At 34.5% G+C, this 14,986-nt stretch overlaps 1 protein-coding gene across 1 annotated transcript; it reads left to right on the forward strand.

Moving 5' to 3' along the window:
* The first annotated feature begins 1,991 nt into the window (after window positions 1-1,991).
* LOC117109553 (uridine phosphorylase 2-like) lies at window positions 1,992-13,987 on the forward strand. Its single transcript, XM_033251923.1, has 12 exons — window positions 1,992-2,057; window positions 3,082-3,257; window positions 3,637-3,792; window positions 4,536-4,721; window positions 7,934-8,042; window positions 9,220-9,347; window positions 9,730-9,885; window positions 10,534-10,719; window positions 11,641-11,779; window positions 12,367-12,513; window positions 12,602-12,604; window positions 13,558-13,987. The coding sequence occupies exons 2-12, from the start codon at window positions 3,123-3,125 to the stop codon at window positions 13,686-13,688; spliced, it is 1,476 nt and encodes a 491-aa protein (XP_033107814.1). The 5' UTR covers window positions 1,992-2,057; window positions 3,082-3,122; the 3' UTR covers window positions 13,689-13,987.
* The last annotated feature ends 999 nt before the right edge of the window (window positions 13,988-14,986 follow it).

The following is a 14,986-nucleotide window of genomic DNA, read 5'->3' on the forward strand; positions in this document are numbered from 1 at the left end:
CAGTATCGGTTCGGAAGCAATGTTGTATATTGGTGAAACCAAGCGTAGATTGGGAGATAGATTTGTGGAATATTTACGTTCTAATAAACTTAAACTTATCATTTATCATTACTATTGTCACCATGGGATTTCATAAATACCGTAAACCTCGATTTAAAGTTAAATGGTCTTAATCACGAGATGAAGCCCATCTTGAATTGAAGTCCCCTCTTTAGTTTGTAAAATTAACCTCGAAAAAAGCCCATGGGTTTCTTTTCAAGATAGCATAGGCTTTTTTTTTTCGAGACAGTATACACTGTACATGAATTTCAAAAAACAAAATAAATTGAAAACTAGCTTGGTTTATACAGTAGTTTTGGTGATTTAATGCCAGTTAAATACACTCCATGATACAGATTGACAATGACCTTATTTATTGTTTCATAGTACGTATTCACAAAATTTACAGCATTCATTTTGAAAAGAAGCTCACCCCTCCCCCACCCACCTCTCCCCCACCCACCTTGTTACTTTGCAAAATTAGCCTCGAGAAGAAGCCTATATCGAAAAGAGAAGCCCATCCAAAGTTGGCAAAAAATAGAAGCCAGGGCTTCAATTCGAGGTTTTACGGTATCAACGTACGATAGGCCTTTAAGTAACAGTAGTTCAACATTGCTTTAACAGTAGAACTTTACTATCAGCTGGGGCGAATACATGATTTGGTGGTAGGGGTGCGTGAGAGTCCACACGACCTCACGCCCACTGTAGATGGGGCTGAGATGCGAACATTTTGAAAGTATTGACCTCTATGTGCCCGGAAATTGCACTCATACCTTAAAAATTGTACAGGTACTATGTACCGTACAAATCAACAACACAATAAAAAAAAATGTTTCTTAATACAATTTGGAGTGGGGGGGGGGGATCTCATCGTTGCAGCCCCTGCATCCGCCCCAGATTATTACTGCGATTCCATTATTATAAAGAAAAGTAATACGTTATCAGAATAGAATAATTCTTTCACGATTTAAACAGTGATCTACTAATTCTTATAGGCCCTAATGAACTTTTAGCTCTATAAACATATAATATATGGAAGTTTCAAATTCAATGCTCCGAACATAACTTAACTTTTGATATCTGTAAGCTGTGCACAATATTCGGTACTAGAAAGGTTTTGGACACGTGACCGAAAAATAAATAATCTAAATATGCCACTTGTGACACATCCAACCATTAACATGTTAACAAAAAATGCCGGCAAATCGTCCCGTCGGTAAACTGGCATTCAGTGAAATGTGGTGTCGGCAAAAAGTCGTGTCGGCGAATGATATTTCGGTCAATAGTATATAGGCCAAATGTCTGTCGGTGAAACGTCAGGCCACGAAAATTAATCATCTAAATATGCCACCTGGTGGCACATCTATACATTAATACGTTCACAAAAAGTGTCGGCGAATTGTCTGTCGGGCAAATTGTCTGTCGGGTAAATTGGCTGTCGGCGAATCGTCCTGTCGGCAAACTGGATTCGACGAAATGGTATTTCGGTCGATAGTCTGTAGGCCAAATGTGTGTCGGCGAAACGTCCGGCCACTATCGAGGATATTTGCAAAATATTAAAACATCGTCGCGATATAGGCCTAGTCCCCATTTATCGTTTCTGTATAACATTTAGGGGGTATGATCATGGTATACGACGTCGATCACCATGAGAAGATCGTCGTAATTAGTTCTAGTTGTAAATTGTTTATCAGTTGATTATGATAAGACCTTTAATTTTCGGTTCGAAATGTTTTTTTTAATTTTTTTTTAATGTAATTTAACTGTTCCGTGGTTACAGCATGGAAGTAAATATTAGTTTAGGCCTACATTGAATTGTTATCGCATGACAAATGTTGTTGGCCTCAAATGACAACTATAAGTCAACTCATTAGGTCCAGACATGCATAATATCTATACACATGTGTAGTTATCAGATAAAGTAAATGTAAAAAAACTCAGAAAGCTGGAGACAGAAACACAGCCATCCCACTGCTTTTAGTTGTTGCGTGGTCCTTGTCCTTCCACCTTTAAATTAGGTAAGTCAAGATGACCATATATTTTTTTTATCAGTGCATTAGATAGAGCTATGGGAAGTAGGCTGGTTTCGGCCTGGGGTACGGGAATTGAGAATGCATTTATTTTTTTATATTATTTTTTTTTATAACCCTGTAACTTAGCAGAACTAATTTGACTCCGCGGGCCAACGGGAACGCGCGGGCATACGGTACAGCCTATGCCCATATCGTCGCTCACATCACGAACTAACACAATCAAAGTAGGTTGTGTTAGTTCGTGAAATCACAGTAGCGCGTCAAAACTAGCGCGTATTGGTTGTCAAGCAATTTTGTATTCTTTACTACACAAAAAGTCCTTAACAACAACAGCGCGTATTTTGACGCGCTTTTTTGATTTCACGAACTAACACAATTGAATCTAATTGTGTTAGTTCGTGATGTGAGCGACGATATTGGGCTTGGTGATTATACACCAATACTCAGATTCTAACTCCAGTCAAAAATATTTTCTAGTTAAATTCTAGAAAATTAAATAAACGTCAATTTTTTTTCTGAAATGTGACAGTAAACTGTGAGGGAGGGAAACTATATGGGAAACATTAAAAGTGCAGTTATCCACCAAATAGAACTGGTTCTGGTTCTGGTACAGCGGCACCTTACTCAAGATGAGCTTCACTCGAGTGAGGTTGGTCATGACACTTAATGATTGGTTCTTAATTGCTATCACGGTAATGGTATATACGAAATATGCCTATGATAGATAAAATAAAAGGAAAAAATAACTAGGCCTAGTAGACAAATAGACCTTTCAGGGCATCTTGAGTAGCAAGAAGACAAAAGGGGTAAAAAGAAACTGCTAACATACGACAGAATAATTCAAGATTTAAACATTTTATACTTGTTAAGTGATTTGACAATGAGTAATTCAATGTTTTATTTCAATGTCTGAAAGTTTATTTAGATTTTACCGGCTCATTAAATTGATGAAATGTTTTAAAAGTATTCACGTAAGCCAATCAATGTCATATTCAATTTTTTGTTTTAGCTCAATGTGATCTGAGTGTTACCTATCAGTAACTTCTAACAATGGCAGAAAGAGGTTGTGGCAGTGGAATATGGCAGCTTCCTAATAAGCTAGTTCTGGAACAACCGAACGATTATCTTTACCATCTTGGTTTCTCAAAAAATGACAATCTTCAAGAACTTTTTGGAGACACTAAGGTAAATGAACAGCTAAAAGTAACACAATTTAAGCATGTTTTCTGATAGCTCTATTGTAATAGATTACCCTTGTAACATATATTTAGAGGTAAGGCTGTCCAACGGGCGTGTAAAAAATTAAAATAATTAAATGAATCTGATCTAGAAGCAAGCACAGCGCAGTAAAAGGGGTTATCGAATTTATAACACACAATGAAATAAAGCATAGGGTCAGTCAGAGGTTGTAATGTAGGACCCCTAGATATTGCATAACATTATATAAATCAAATATACTTTTTATCAGCAAGATCCTAATGATATAAGTCATCCTGAAACCTGGACCAAATTCCGTCTCGACATGGGGTGTTTTAAAATGTTTTAATTTGTTCTTATCTGTTAGTTTGTGTGCATGGGAGGCAGTGTAAATCGAATGAGAGCATTCGCCGAGTTGATGCAGGACCACCTAAAAATGGACGAAACACTAGTGGACTTGTGCGAAGAAAGAAATAAAGACAGATTTTGCATGTACAAAGTTGGCCCAGTGCTGTCGCTAAGTGTAAGCATAATTATATTAATAATACTGCTACTAACTATTACCACTACCACTACTACTACTACTGGTAAAAATCGTAATAAAAATAATATAATATTTTTAATTTGCACATGCAAACCGAAGTAAAGGGTTGCACATTAAGATAATCACTGAACAAGTTAGGGTCCATGATGACGTGAAATATGTTTTGTAAAGCAGTTTCACTATTGTGTGCCTCAAATGGGTTTGGAGCTTAAATTCTTTCCCTCTAGATACATGTCTTTGCCTACGAACACATATGATAGGCCTAAAAGTTAATCTGTCGATTATTTAATTGCGAACTTCTTTTAGGTAAATAAATAACGTTTACAAATTGCATTGTTCTGACTGCACATAGACCTACGTCTTTTCCTATGTGATGAGGTAGAAAGAATAGTATTTTTATATATCGTTCTTCTGGCAAGAAAATACAAAATACATTATAACAAAAAAATTAAAACAAAATACAGTACTAATGACAAAACTAATAACATGGCAATTAATTACAAAGAAACTCAAATTAGTGCGAAGGAATAGCAAAAGCGCAAAGCCACTGTCACCCAATAAGGATGTGCTATATTCCGCACAAAAAATGAATAAATAAAAAATAATCATCAAAAGAGTGCAGAAATTACAAAAGAAAAAACATTGGTAATTAAGTTAAATTTAACATTGTCATTATAAAAAATTATTATATATTTAATTATACGGTAATTATTCTTTTACAGCATGGGATGGGAATGGGGTCACTGTCAATTCTTTTACACGAAATCGTAAAGCTTCTTTATTATGCTAACTGCATGGATGTTGTCATGATACGTATCGGTAGCTCTGGAGGTGTTGGAGTGGATCCTGGTACGGTGGTTGTCACAGAGGGCGCCTTCAATGAGATGTTTAAACCGGTGTACACCATTGTGAGTTTATTTTGCTTATTAGTAGTACGAGCCAGTGTGTACCTGACCAACACTTTAAAAAAGCTCATTTAACACCCAATGTTTACATAACTCTCCAATTACATGGAATGATCATTTAAAATCTCTTTATTAGATAGTGGAGATGATTTCGTAGTGAGAAAAAATAAGCCTGGAGAGACAGGAATTAAAATGCAAGACCCCGGGACTGGAAGCCAACACCTTAACCATTAAGCTGTTCAGCTCCACTTAGATTCCTTAATTATGAGGATAAGAATTGGTGTATGAAGGAGTTTTAAACCATAAAACAAAAACACATTAAAGTAATTACCTCATAATTTTATGTAGCTCAATAAATTTTTGTCCAGTCTTAAGAAAAAATGTTATTATGTTATTATTAGTCCCTATATTTTTGTTTTGGAAAATTTAGTTTACAACAGTCTATTTCATTTCACTAATTACCTTTTTCAATTATGTTTCATCTAAATATATTTTATACGGCCAAGATCAAAGTAAAAATTTCTGGATGTTCACTAACTTTTAGTAGGCCTACAAAATAGTATGAATGTCACTCCGAAAATGACAAGGCCATTTTTTTTGCTTTTATTTAAAGCATCAACAGCAATAATACATAATACAATGAGACACACTATATAGCCTAGTTAACGTACAAGTTACCAGAAATCCTGATTAATATGCATTTTAAATGAGGCAATTATCCTTTTATGACGATAAAGTATTGTTTACATTTTGTCTCTTATAGTCTTGTTATTTTGGATTGATATTCATACTATTAGATCAAAGTATACTGGGAAAAGTTGTGTATATATACTCATCATGGAAGATGTTGCCTTTTCCGAAGGATACAAAAGAGCTACTAAACCGTATAATAAGAAATGACATATGACAAAGATACACAATACCACCAAGCAGGCCTAAAAAATGTAAATTGTAATGTAAAAAATCATGTTAAAGAAACCCTGAAAGAATTCTGGATCTGGTGGTGGAAAGACACAATTCGAATGTTGTATAAATGGAAATTACAAGACACTGAAAAGGTGTTTGAAAAAATAATCGGAAATTAGAACATATCAAAATATCTGCAGAAGAGTCAAAATATCTCAAATAACATGATTTACCAAAAAATAGGACCATATTCATATCAGGGAAGGAAGCATAAAAAAAGAATAGGAAAACTAAATGCCATTCTCAAAGCCCAAAATGTGTCATACCGTACATACGTAATAGAGAAATACTCATTTGAAGTTCTAACGATTCACTTTTGACTTAACGTCTCAGTATTTTCTGTCCTGACCTCAGTTTCTGTCCCTGTCTTGTACTTGTCTTTTGATATGATTTTGTCTTTTGATATGACTTTAAAAAATAATATCCTACGTTATGTATCAGAAATCCTAGGTGCAATGAATTTAAATTTTCCTTTTGTCAAAGAATCATATAGATAATTAGAATTCTATAGCTTTTCGCAATTGTAACCTAAGTAATTTTTGAATTTTAATAGTTTGCCAGAGATTTTTAAATTGTTTAACTTTTAATCCAAGTGTGCTTTTGGATTACAAACATTTATACAGGAAATCCATTCAGTTATGGTTTCCTACCATTATTCTTATATTATCATCCTGAAACATGCAGTAGGTGTGGCGAAATCTCACAATGTCATGTGTGTGTATGTATGTCAATGTTTTTGCTTTGAACTTTTTATCTTTGCTTATTGATATGGTGGAAATAAATAAGATAATAAAAAAAATGTTGTATTAGGATATCTCAGTTAAAAAATACGAGAAGTGTGTGCGTTGAATTGTGGACATGTCAGAAGATGGGTGTGAAATCCTCTTAAAGTTAAATTGAGCACTGCTTAACCAGCTCCAACACTAACAAAATTTTGAATACCAATATGTAAACAAAACAGGACGAATAATGGTCACTTTATTTCATGAGATCGCTTAACGCTGTCTATTAACATGTACAATATAACATCCATAAATGTATTAGACATGCAAGTGGAATTTAGTTGTGTTTAATGGACTTAACTTTATGGCCATACCCTGTGACGTACCTACTTGGGCGTACATTAAGCTACAGAATAAGTTTGCACCTCCAATGCCGTAGAAAGGATTTTCAATTCAAGAGCGGACTCAATACAAGGGTGTACCAAATTCTAGAGTGGACCAATACCTGAATCATTTTAAAGCGTGCTATTGACTGTTATGCGATTTTTAAATTATATCAATTATTGGTAGCAGAGGAGGTGGATTGGCATTAGGAGAGAGACCAGTCAAACAGGCCAGCCAGGCAGGCCAAGCACCACCCAGATGTAGCTCCTTGTATCTAAATTTGAGAAAAAAAAATTATTTCAATTGTTTATAAATTTAAAAAAGAAGCCATAATTGTGTGTTAAAACCTCCCAAAACAATGTAAAAGAGCCTGATTGATCGAGATTTGCAGTCTAGAATAAAAACAAACCTTCAACTCAGTGAACCATGGTTAGGGCTGATTTAAAGTTTGACAACTCTGGATAAAGTGGATGAAGCCTGATTTTCTCCCCCCTCCACCCCCAATCTAAATTTGCAAGGCTGTGTACAAATAGTGGAGGGGAATGAAGGACACTAATCTTAGAAGTCCCAGAATGATCAGCGATTCTTTTGGGGATGGTCCTCTCCCACCGTCACAAAATATGCAAATAGTCTGGTACTAGGCAGGGCCACCGAGAGAGGGCAGGGGAAAGATCCCAGGGGCCCATAGAAATTGCAGGTAGCAGTTTTTTTCCATATTTTTTTCAAAGATAATAATTACTATCATGCGCCCTCAATAATGTTTGGTTGTCATTGTCAGAGATCTATGGATGGCGGTCCTGGTTTTAAGAATGAGTGCGGCTCACCACGGTATTGGCCCTATTTCAAAGCAAGTTGCAGTCACGAGTCTATTATTATTATACAGATTGCGCGTCAAGGCATTATGTTATACAATTCAAGCACATTATTCAAATTGTCCCCTATTGTACGATATTGTTAAAAGTCATGCCACTGTATAAGTATATATACCAATTATTATTTCCTTGTCAGATGACAGACATAACTACAATAATATTAGTTGACGAGTTTTTACATTAAAACTGCTGTTGAAATAAAACAACGTAAGTAACAACAATAAGTCACTCATTAGGTCCAGACATGCATACTATTTATACACATGTGTAGTTATCAGATAAAGTAAATGTAAAAAAAACTCAGAAAGCTGGAGACAGAAACAGGCCATCCCACTGCTTTCAGTTGTTGCGTGGTCCTTGTCCTTCCACCTTTAAATTAGGTAAGTCAAGAATGCCATATTTTTTTTTTATCAGTGCATTAGATAGAGCCATGAATTGTAATGGGAAGTAGGCTGGTTTCGGCCTTGGGTACGGGAATTGAGAATGCATGTATTTTTTTATATTATTTTTTTTATAACCCGGTAACTTAGCAGAACTAATTTGACTCTGCGGGCCAACGGGAACGCGCGGACATACAGCCTACGCCCATATTGGGCTTGGTGATTATACACCAATACTCAGATTCTAACTCCAATCAAAAATATTTTCTAGTTAAATTCTAGAAAATTAAACAAACGTCAATCTTTTCTGAAATGTGACAGTGTACTTTGAGGGAGGGAAACTATCTGGGAAACATTAAAATTGCAGTTATTCACCAAATATTACTGGTTCTGGTTCTGGTAAGGCGGCACCTTACTACTCAAGATGAGCTTCACTCGAGTGATGACACTTAATGATTGGTTCTTAATTGCTATCACGGTAATGTTATATACGAAATATGCCTATGATAGATAAAATAAAAGGAAAAAAATAAGTAGGCCTAGTAGACAAATAGACCTTTCAGGGCATCTTGAGTAGCAAGAAGACAAAAGGGGTAAAAAGAAACTGCTAACATACGACAGAATTATTTAAGATAAACATTTTATACTTGATAAGTGATTTGACAATGAGTAATTCAATGTTTTATTTCAATGTCTGAAAGTTTATTTAGATTTCCCAGCTCATTAAATTGATGAAATGTTCTTTGTTTTAAAAGTATTCACGTAATTATTATCTTGGGCTGTGCGCATACGCAGCGGTTGCTCGAAACAAGGGACCGACTAGAGCCTCGATCCAAGAATAAAAAAATTACTAGTAGGGTTCATGGGTACGAAGCGCACCCCACATACTTAAGCACCTTACAACCCATAGGCAGGCATGATCAATGTCCAACTCAAGCACAGAACAAGTAAAGAAATCAAAAGAAGCAGTGGCAAAGTTTGGAATTATAAATACAATAATGCAACAATAAATAAAATAATAATAAAAAATAAAGCCTTCATGGCTTAGTATGGCCCAACATTTTAGGAATTAGCAATCAAAATAACGTTTGGAAAGCCAATCAATGTCGTATTCAATTTGTTGTTTTAGCTCAATGTGATCTGAGTGTTACCTATCAGTAACTTCTAACAATGTCAGAAAGAGGTTGTGGCAGTGCACAATGGCAGCTTCCTAATAAGCTAGTTCTGGAACAACCGAACGATTATCTTTACCATCTTGGTTTCTCAAAAGATGACAATCTTCAAGAACTTTTTGGAGACACTAAGGTAAATGAACAGCTAAAAGTAACACAATTTAAGCATGTTTTCTGATAGCTCTATTGTAATAGATTACCCTTGTAACATATATTTAGAGCTAAGCCTGTCCAACGGGCGTGTAAAAATTAAAATAATTAAATGAATCTGATCTAGAAGCAAGCACAGCGCAGTAAAAAGTGTTATCGAATTTATAACACTTACACAATAAAATAAAGCATAGGGTCAGTCAGAGGTTGTAATGTAGGACCCCTAGATATTGCATAACATTATATAAATCAAATATACTTTTTATCAGCAAGATCATAATGATATAAGTCATCCTGAAACCTGGACCAAATTCTGTCTCGACATGAGGTGTTTGAAAATGTTTTAATTTGTTCTTATCTGTTAGTTTGTGTGCATGGGAGGCAGCGTAAATCGAATGAGAGCATTCGCCGAGTTGATGCAGGACCACCTAAAAATGGACGAAAAACTAGTGGACTTGTGCGAAGAAAGAAATAAAGACAGATTTTGCATGTACAAAGTTGGCCCAGTGCTGTCGCTAAGTGTAAGCATAATTATATCAATACTACTGCTACTAACTAATACCACTACCACTACTACTACTACTGGTAAAAATCGTAATAAAAATAATATAATATTTTAAATTTGTACATGCAAACCGAAGTATAGGGTTGCACATTAAGATAATCACTGAACAAATTAGGCTCCATGATGAGGTGGAATATGTTTTGTAGAGCAGTTTCACTATTGTGTGCCTCAAATGGGTTTGGAGCTTAATTCCTTTCCCTCTAGATACATGTCTTTGCCTACGAACACATGTTGATAGGCCTAAATTAATCTGTCGATTATTTAATGGCGAACTTCTTTTAGGTAAACAAATAAAGTTTACAAATTGCATTGTTCTGACATATACCTACGTCTTTTCCTATGTGATGAGGTAGAAAGAATAGTATTTTTATATATCGTTCTTCTGGCAAGAAAATACAAAATACATTATAACAAAAAATAAAAAAAAAATAAAATAAAAAAAAAGGATGTGCTATATTCCGTACAAAAATGAATAAATAAAAAATAATCATCAAAAGAGCGCAGAGATTACACAAGAAAAAAACATTGGTAATTAAGTTAAATTTACATTGTCATTATAATAAATTATTATTTATTTAATTATACGGTAATTATTCTTTTACAGCATGGGATGGGAATGGGGTCACTGTCAATTCTTTTACACGAAATCGTAAAGCTTCTTTATTATGCTAACTGCATGGATGTTGTCATGATACGTATCGGTAGCTCTGGAGGTGTTGGAGTGGATCCTGGTACGGTGGTTGTCACAGAGGGCGCCTTCAATGAGATGTTTGAACCGGTGTACACCTTTGTGAGTTTATTTTGCTTATTAGTAGTACGAGCCAGTGTGTACCTGACCAACACTTTAAAAAAAGCTCCTTTAACACCCAATGTTTACATAACTCGCCAATTACATGGAATGATCATTTAAAATCTCTTTATTAGATAGTGGAGATGATTTCGTAGTGAGAAAAAATAAGCCTGGGAGTGACAGGAATTAAAATGCAAGACCCCGGGACTGGAAGCCAACACCTTAACCATTAAGCTGTTCAGCTCCAATTAGATTCCTTAATTATGAGGATAAGAACTGGTGTATGAAGGAGTTTTAAACCATAAAACAAAAACACATTAAAGTAATTACCTCTTAATTTTATGTAGCTCAATAAATTTTTGTCCAGTCTTAAGAAAAAATGTTATTATGTTATTATTAGTCCCTATATTTTTGTTTTGGAAAATTTAGTTTACAACAGTCTATTTCATTTCATTAATTACCTTTTTCAATTATGTTTCATCAAATTATATTTTATACGGCCAAGATCACAGTAAAAATTTCTGGATGTTCACTAACTTTTAGTAGGCCTACAAAATAGTATGAATGTCACTCCGAAAATGACAAGGCCATTTTTTTTTTGCTTTTATTTAAAGCATCAACAGCAATAATACATAATACAATGAGACACACTATATAGCCTAGTTAACGTACAAGTTACCAGAAATCCTGATTAATATGCATTTTAAATGAGGCAATTATCCTTTTATGACGATAAAGTATTGTTTACATTTTGTCTCTTATAGTCTTGTTATTTTGGATTGATATTCATACTATTAGATCAAAGTATACTGGGAAAAGTTGTGTATATATACTCATCATGGAAGATGTGGGGGTGGGATACCTGCATATGTTAGGCCTATAATTAAAGAAACAATTTCACCAGTTTGATTTTTTTCTCAGGCTGTATTAGGCAAGATGGTAAAGAGAAACACAGAGCTGAGTGAGGATCTAATGAATGCGCTGCTGGGTTGCAAACATGAGAGTGACAATTTCAAAGTTGTGAAAGGAAATACAATCGGCACTTTTGGTTTTTACGAATGTATGTGTAATTAGAGATATTATTTTACAAAGGCGGTTCTTGGAAACCAGGGATAGCACCAGGATTTTCCTGAGGGGATGGGAGGGGATTGGATGTTCCCGACGAAGGCCGATGTCCCCGAACACATTTCTTTAACTGCGGATGTTTTTGTTTTTCAAAAGACGCAGTAGTGTGGTCGAGGGTCGAAAAATTATTATGACGTAACCTCGTAAGAGAATCACTTTAAAACTCCCTTTTCAAAAATAAAACGTGCTTTGTAATTAAAAATATGTGCTGGAATCGTTTGCTTGTCACTGAATGTACATAATTGAGTTTTGGTATGTATAGGCCTAATTGCATTAGCTAGGCTATGCGTTTTTCCAGTATTATGCTTGGACATAAATCACTAGAACATCATAATTGAATGATACTAAACAGATATGTGGACACATAGGCCTATATGAAAGTCAAATTTATTTTTGAAGGAATTGGTGCGAAGGTGGGCTCGATGTTTAAGTGAGGGGACGCTAGCTAGTACCTCGCATGTTCTAGCTACACCACTGAATCCGACTAGCATTTTTTTTTTGTGTTAAACATTGTTTTTAAAGGTCAAGGACGCCTAGATGGTGCCGTGTGTGAATATTCTGAAAAGGATAAGATGGATTACCTCCGTCGCGCTTATAAGAAGGGGGTCCGGAATTTTGAAATGGAAGCGCCATGCTTTGGAGCAATGTGCAAAAAAACCGGCATACAAGGTATGAGAATTGCTGTCTCACTAAAATTATATATTTCATTTAATTTTCTAAAGCTTCATTTACATAGGATTCGAAACAAAATTCGGAGCGAGTTTCAGATACGCTGAACGTTAGCGTCCATATTCTTACACACTGATAGGCTTTCCGATCCAAAAATTCGGAATCGGTGTGAGGGAGCTCAAAAATTGATAGGAAATTCGATATCAGTTTTACCAAAAATAAGTAAGAGTATTATTTATCCTGGAGTAATAACTAGGCAGCTTATATACGTTATTATAATTTACTGGTAATGTAATTAAACAGTCTAATCACCCACCACGAGTATTAAAAATAACAGTTTAAAACTAGCTATCGTGTTTAGAAGCTGAGAATTTATAGGCCTATTCCGACGTTTTGAAGAAGTTTACCATTAGATAGTTCATTGACAAACAAGAAATTTGTTTTTGACGATTTGACGATGCCTCTTGCCAAGAGGCGAAACATGTCAAGTCTGTAGGTAAAAATAACATTTACTTATAAAAAAATTGACACTAGATTAACTAAAGGAAAGAAAATTCACAAATAAATGGCCTATATCATCTTGCTCATTTTCAAACAATCCCGTGCACATTACCCAGGGGTTGAAATTTTGTCTTTACTTTATTGAAAATGTGTTTAATGTTTTGAATATTTTAAATTATATTTTCACTCACGAGCCAAATAAAATTACTGGCTGGCCAAATTTGGGCCACGGACCACCTATTAAGAACCAGGCTAATACATAATTGTAAATATATATAATGTATATAATATATATATATATAATATACATAATATATAATATATATAATATATATGTATATAATATGTATATATAGGCCTATGTATATATATATGTATATATATGTGTATATTATATGTATATTATATGTATATTTGTGTATATATAGGTGTATTATATGCATATCTTATACACATCTAGATGTGTATAAGAGACAGATCCTACGCTATGTATCAGAAATCCTAGGTGCAATGAATTTAAATTTTCCTTTTGTCAAAGAATAGATGTGGTTTGTGTGACGTTCCTAGACAGGCTGAAGGGTGACCAAGTGACTGCGACTAACCTGAAAGAAATGGAAACATATCCACAAAAGATTGTGGCTCGATATATAATGAAGCAAATTAACAAAATGTAATTCGCCTTTTCTAAAGGATACAAAAGAGCTTCTAAACCGTATAATAAGAAATGAGATATGACAATGATACACAATACCACCAAGCAGGCCTAAAAAATGTAAATTGTAATGTAAAAAATCAAATGTTAAAGAAACCTGAAAGAATTTTGGATCTGGTGGGGGAGGAAAGACACAATTCGAATGTTGTATAAATGGAAATTACAAGACATTGAAAAGGTGTTTGAAGAAATAATCGGAAACTAGAACATATCAAAATATCTGCAGAAGAGTCAAAATATCTCAAATAAAATACCGTAATTTACCAAAAAATAGGACCATATTCATATCAGGGAAGGAAGCATAAAAAAAGAATAGGAATACTAAATTCCATTTCAAAGCCCAAAATGTGTTATACCGTGCAGACGTTATAGAGAAATACTCATTTGAAGTTCTAATGACTCACTTTTGACTTAACGTCTCAGTATTTTCTGTCCTGACCTCAGTTTCTGTCCCTGTCTTGTACTTGTCTTTTGATATGATTTTGTCTTTTGATATGACTTTAAAAAATAATATCCTACGCTATGTATCAGAAATCCTAGGTGCAATGAATTTAAATTTTCCTTTTGTCAAAGAATCATATAGATAATTAGTATTCTATAGCTTTTCGCAATTGTAACCTAAGTAATTTTTGAATTTGAATAGGTTTGCCAGAGATTTTTAAATTAACTTTTAATCCAAGTGTGCTTTTGGATTACAAACATTTATACAGGAAAGGGTATATTATGGATGGAAGTTATGGTTTCCTACCATTATTCTTATATTATCATCCTGAAACACGCAGTAGGTGTGGCGAAATCTCACAATGTCATGTGTGTGTATGTCAATGTTTTTGCTGTGAACTTTTTCTCTTTGTTTGCTTATTGCTATGATGGAAATAAATAAAATAATAAAAAAATGTTGTATTAGGATATCTCAGTTAAAAAATACGAGAAGTGTGTGCGTTGTATTGTGGACATGTCAGAAGTGGGGTGTGAAATCCTCTTAAACTTAAATTGAGCACTGCTTAACCAGCTCCAACACTAACAAAATTTGGAATACCAATATGTAAACAAAACAGGACGAAATGTTCCTCCTTAACATTTCATGAGATCGCTTAACGCTGTCTATTAACATGTACAATATAACACCCATAAATGTATTAGACATGCAAGTGGAATTTAGTTGTGTTTAATGGACTTAACTTTATGGCCATACCCTGTGACGTACCTACTTGGGCGTACATTAAGCTACAGAATAAGTTTGCACCCCTACTTGGGGGG

Source organism: Anneissia japonica, unplaced genomic scaffold (assembly GCF_011630105.1).
Source record: "Anneissia japonica isolate Jap-2015-1 unplaced genomic scaffold, ASM1163010v1 scaffold287829_len2072220_cov186, whole genome shotgun sequence".
Taxonomy (NCBI): Eukaryota; Metazoa; Echinodermata; class Crinoidea; order Comatulida; family Comatulidae; genus Anneissia; species Anneissia japonica.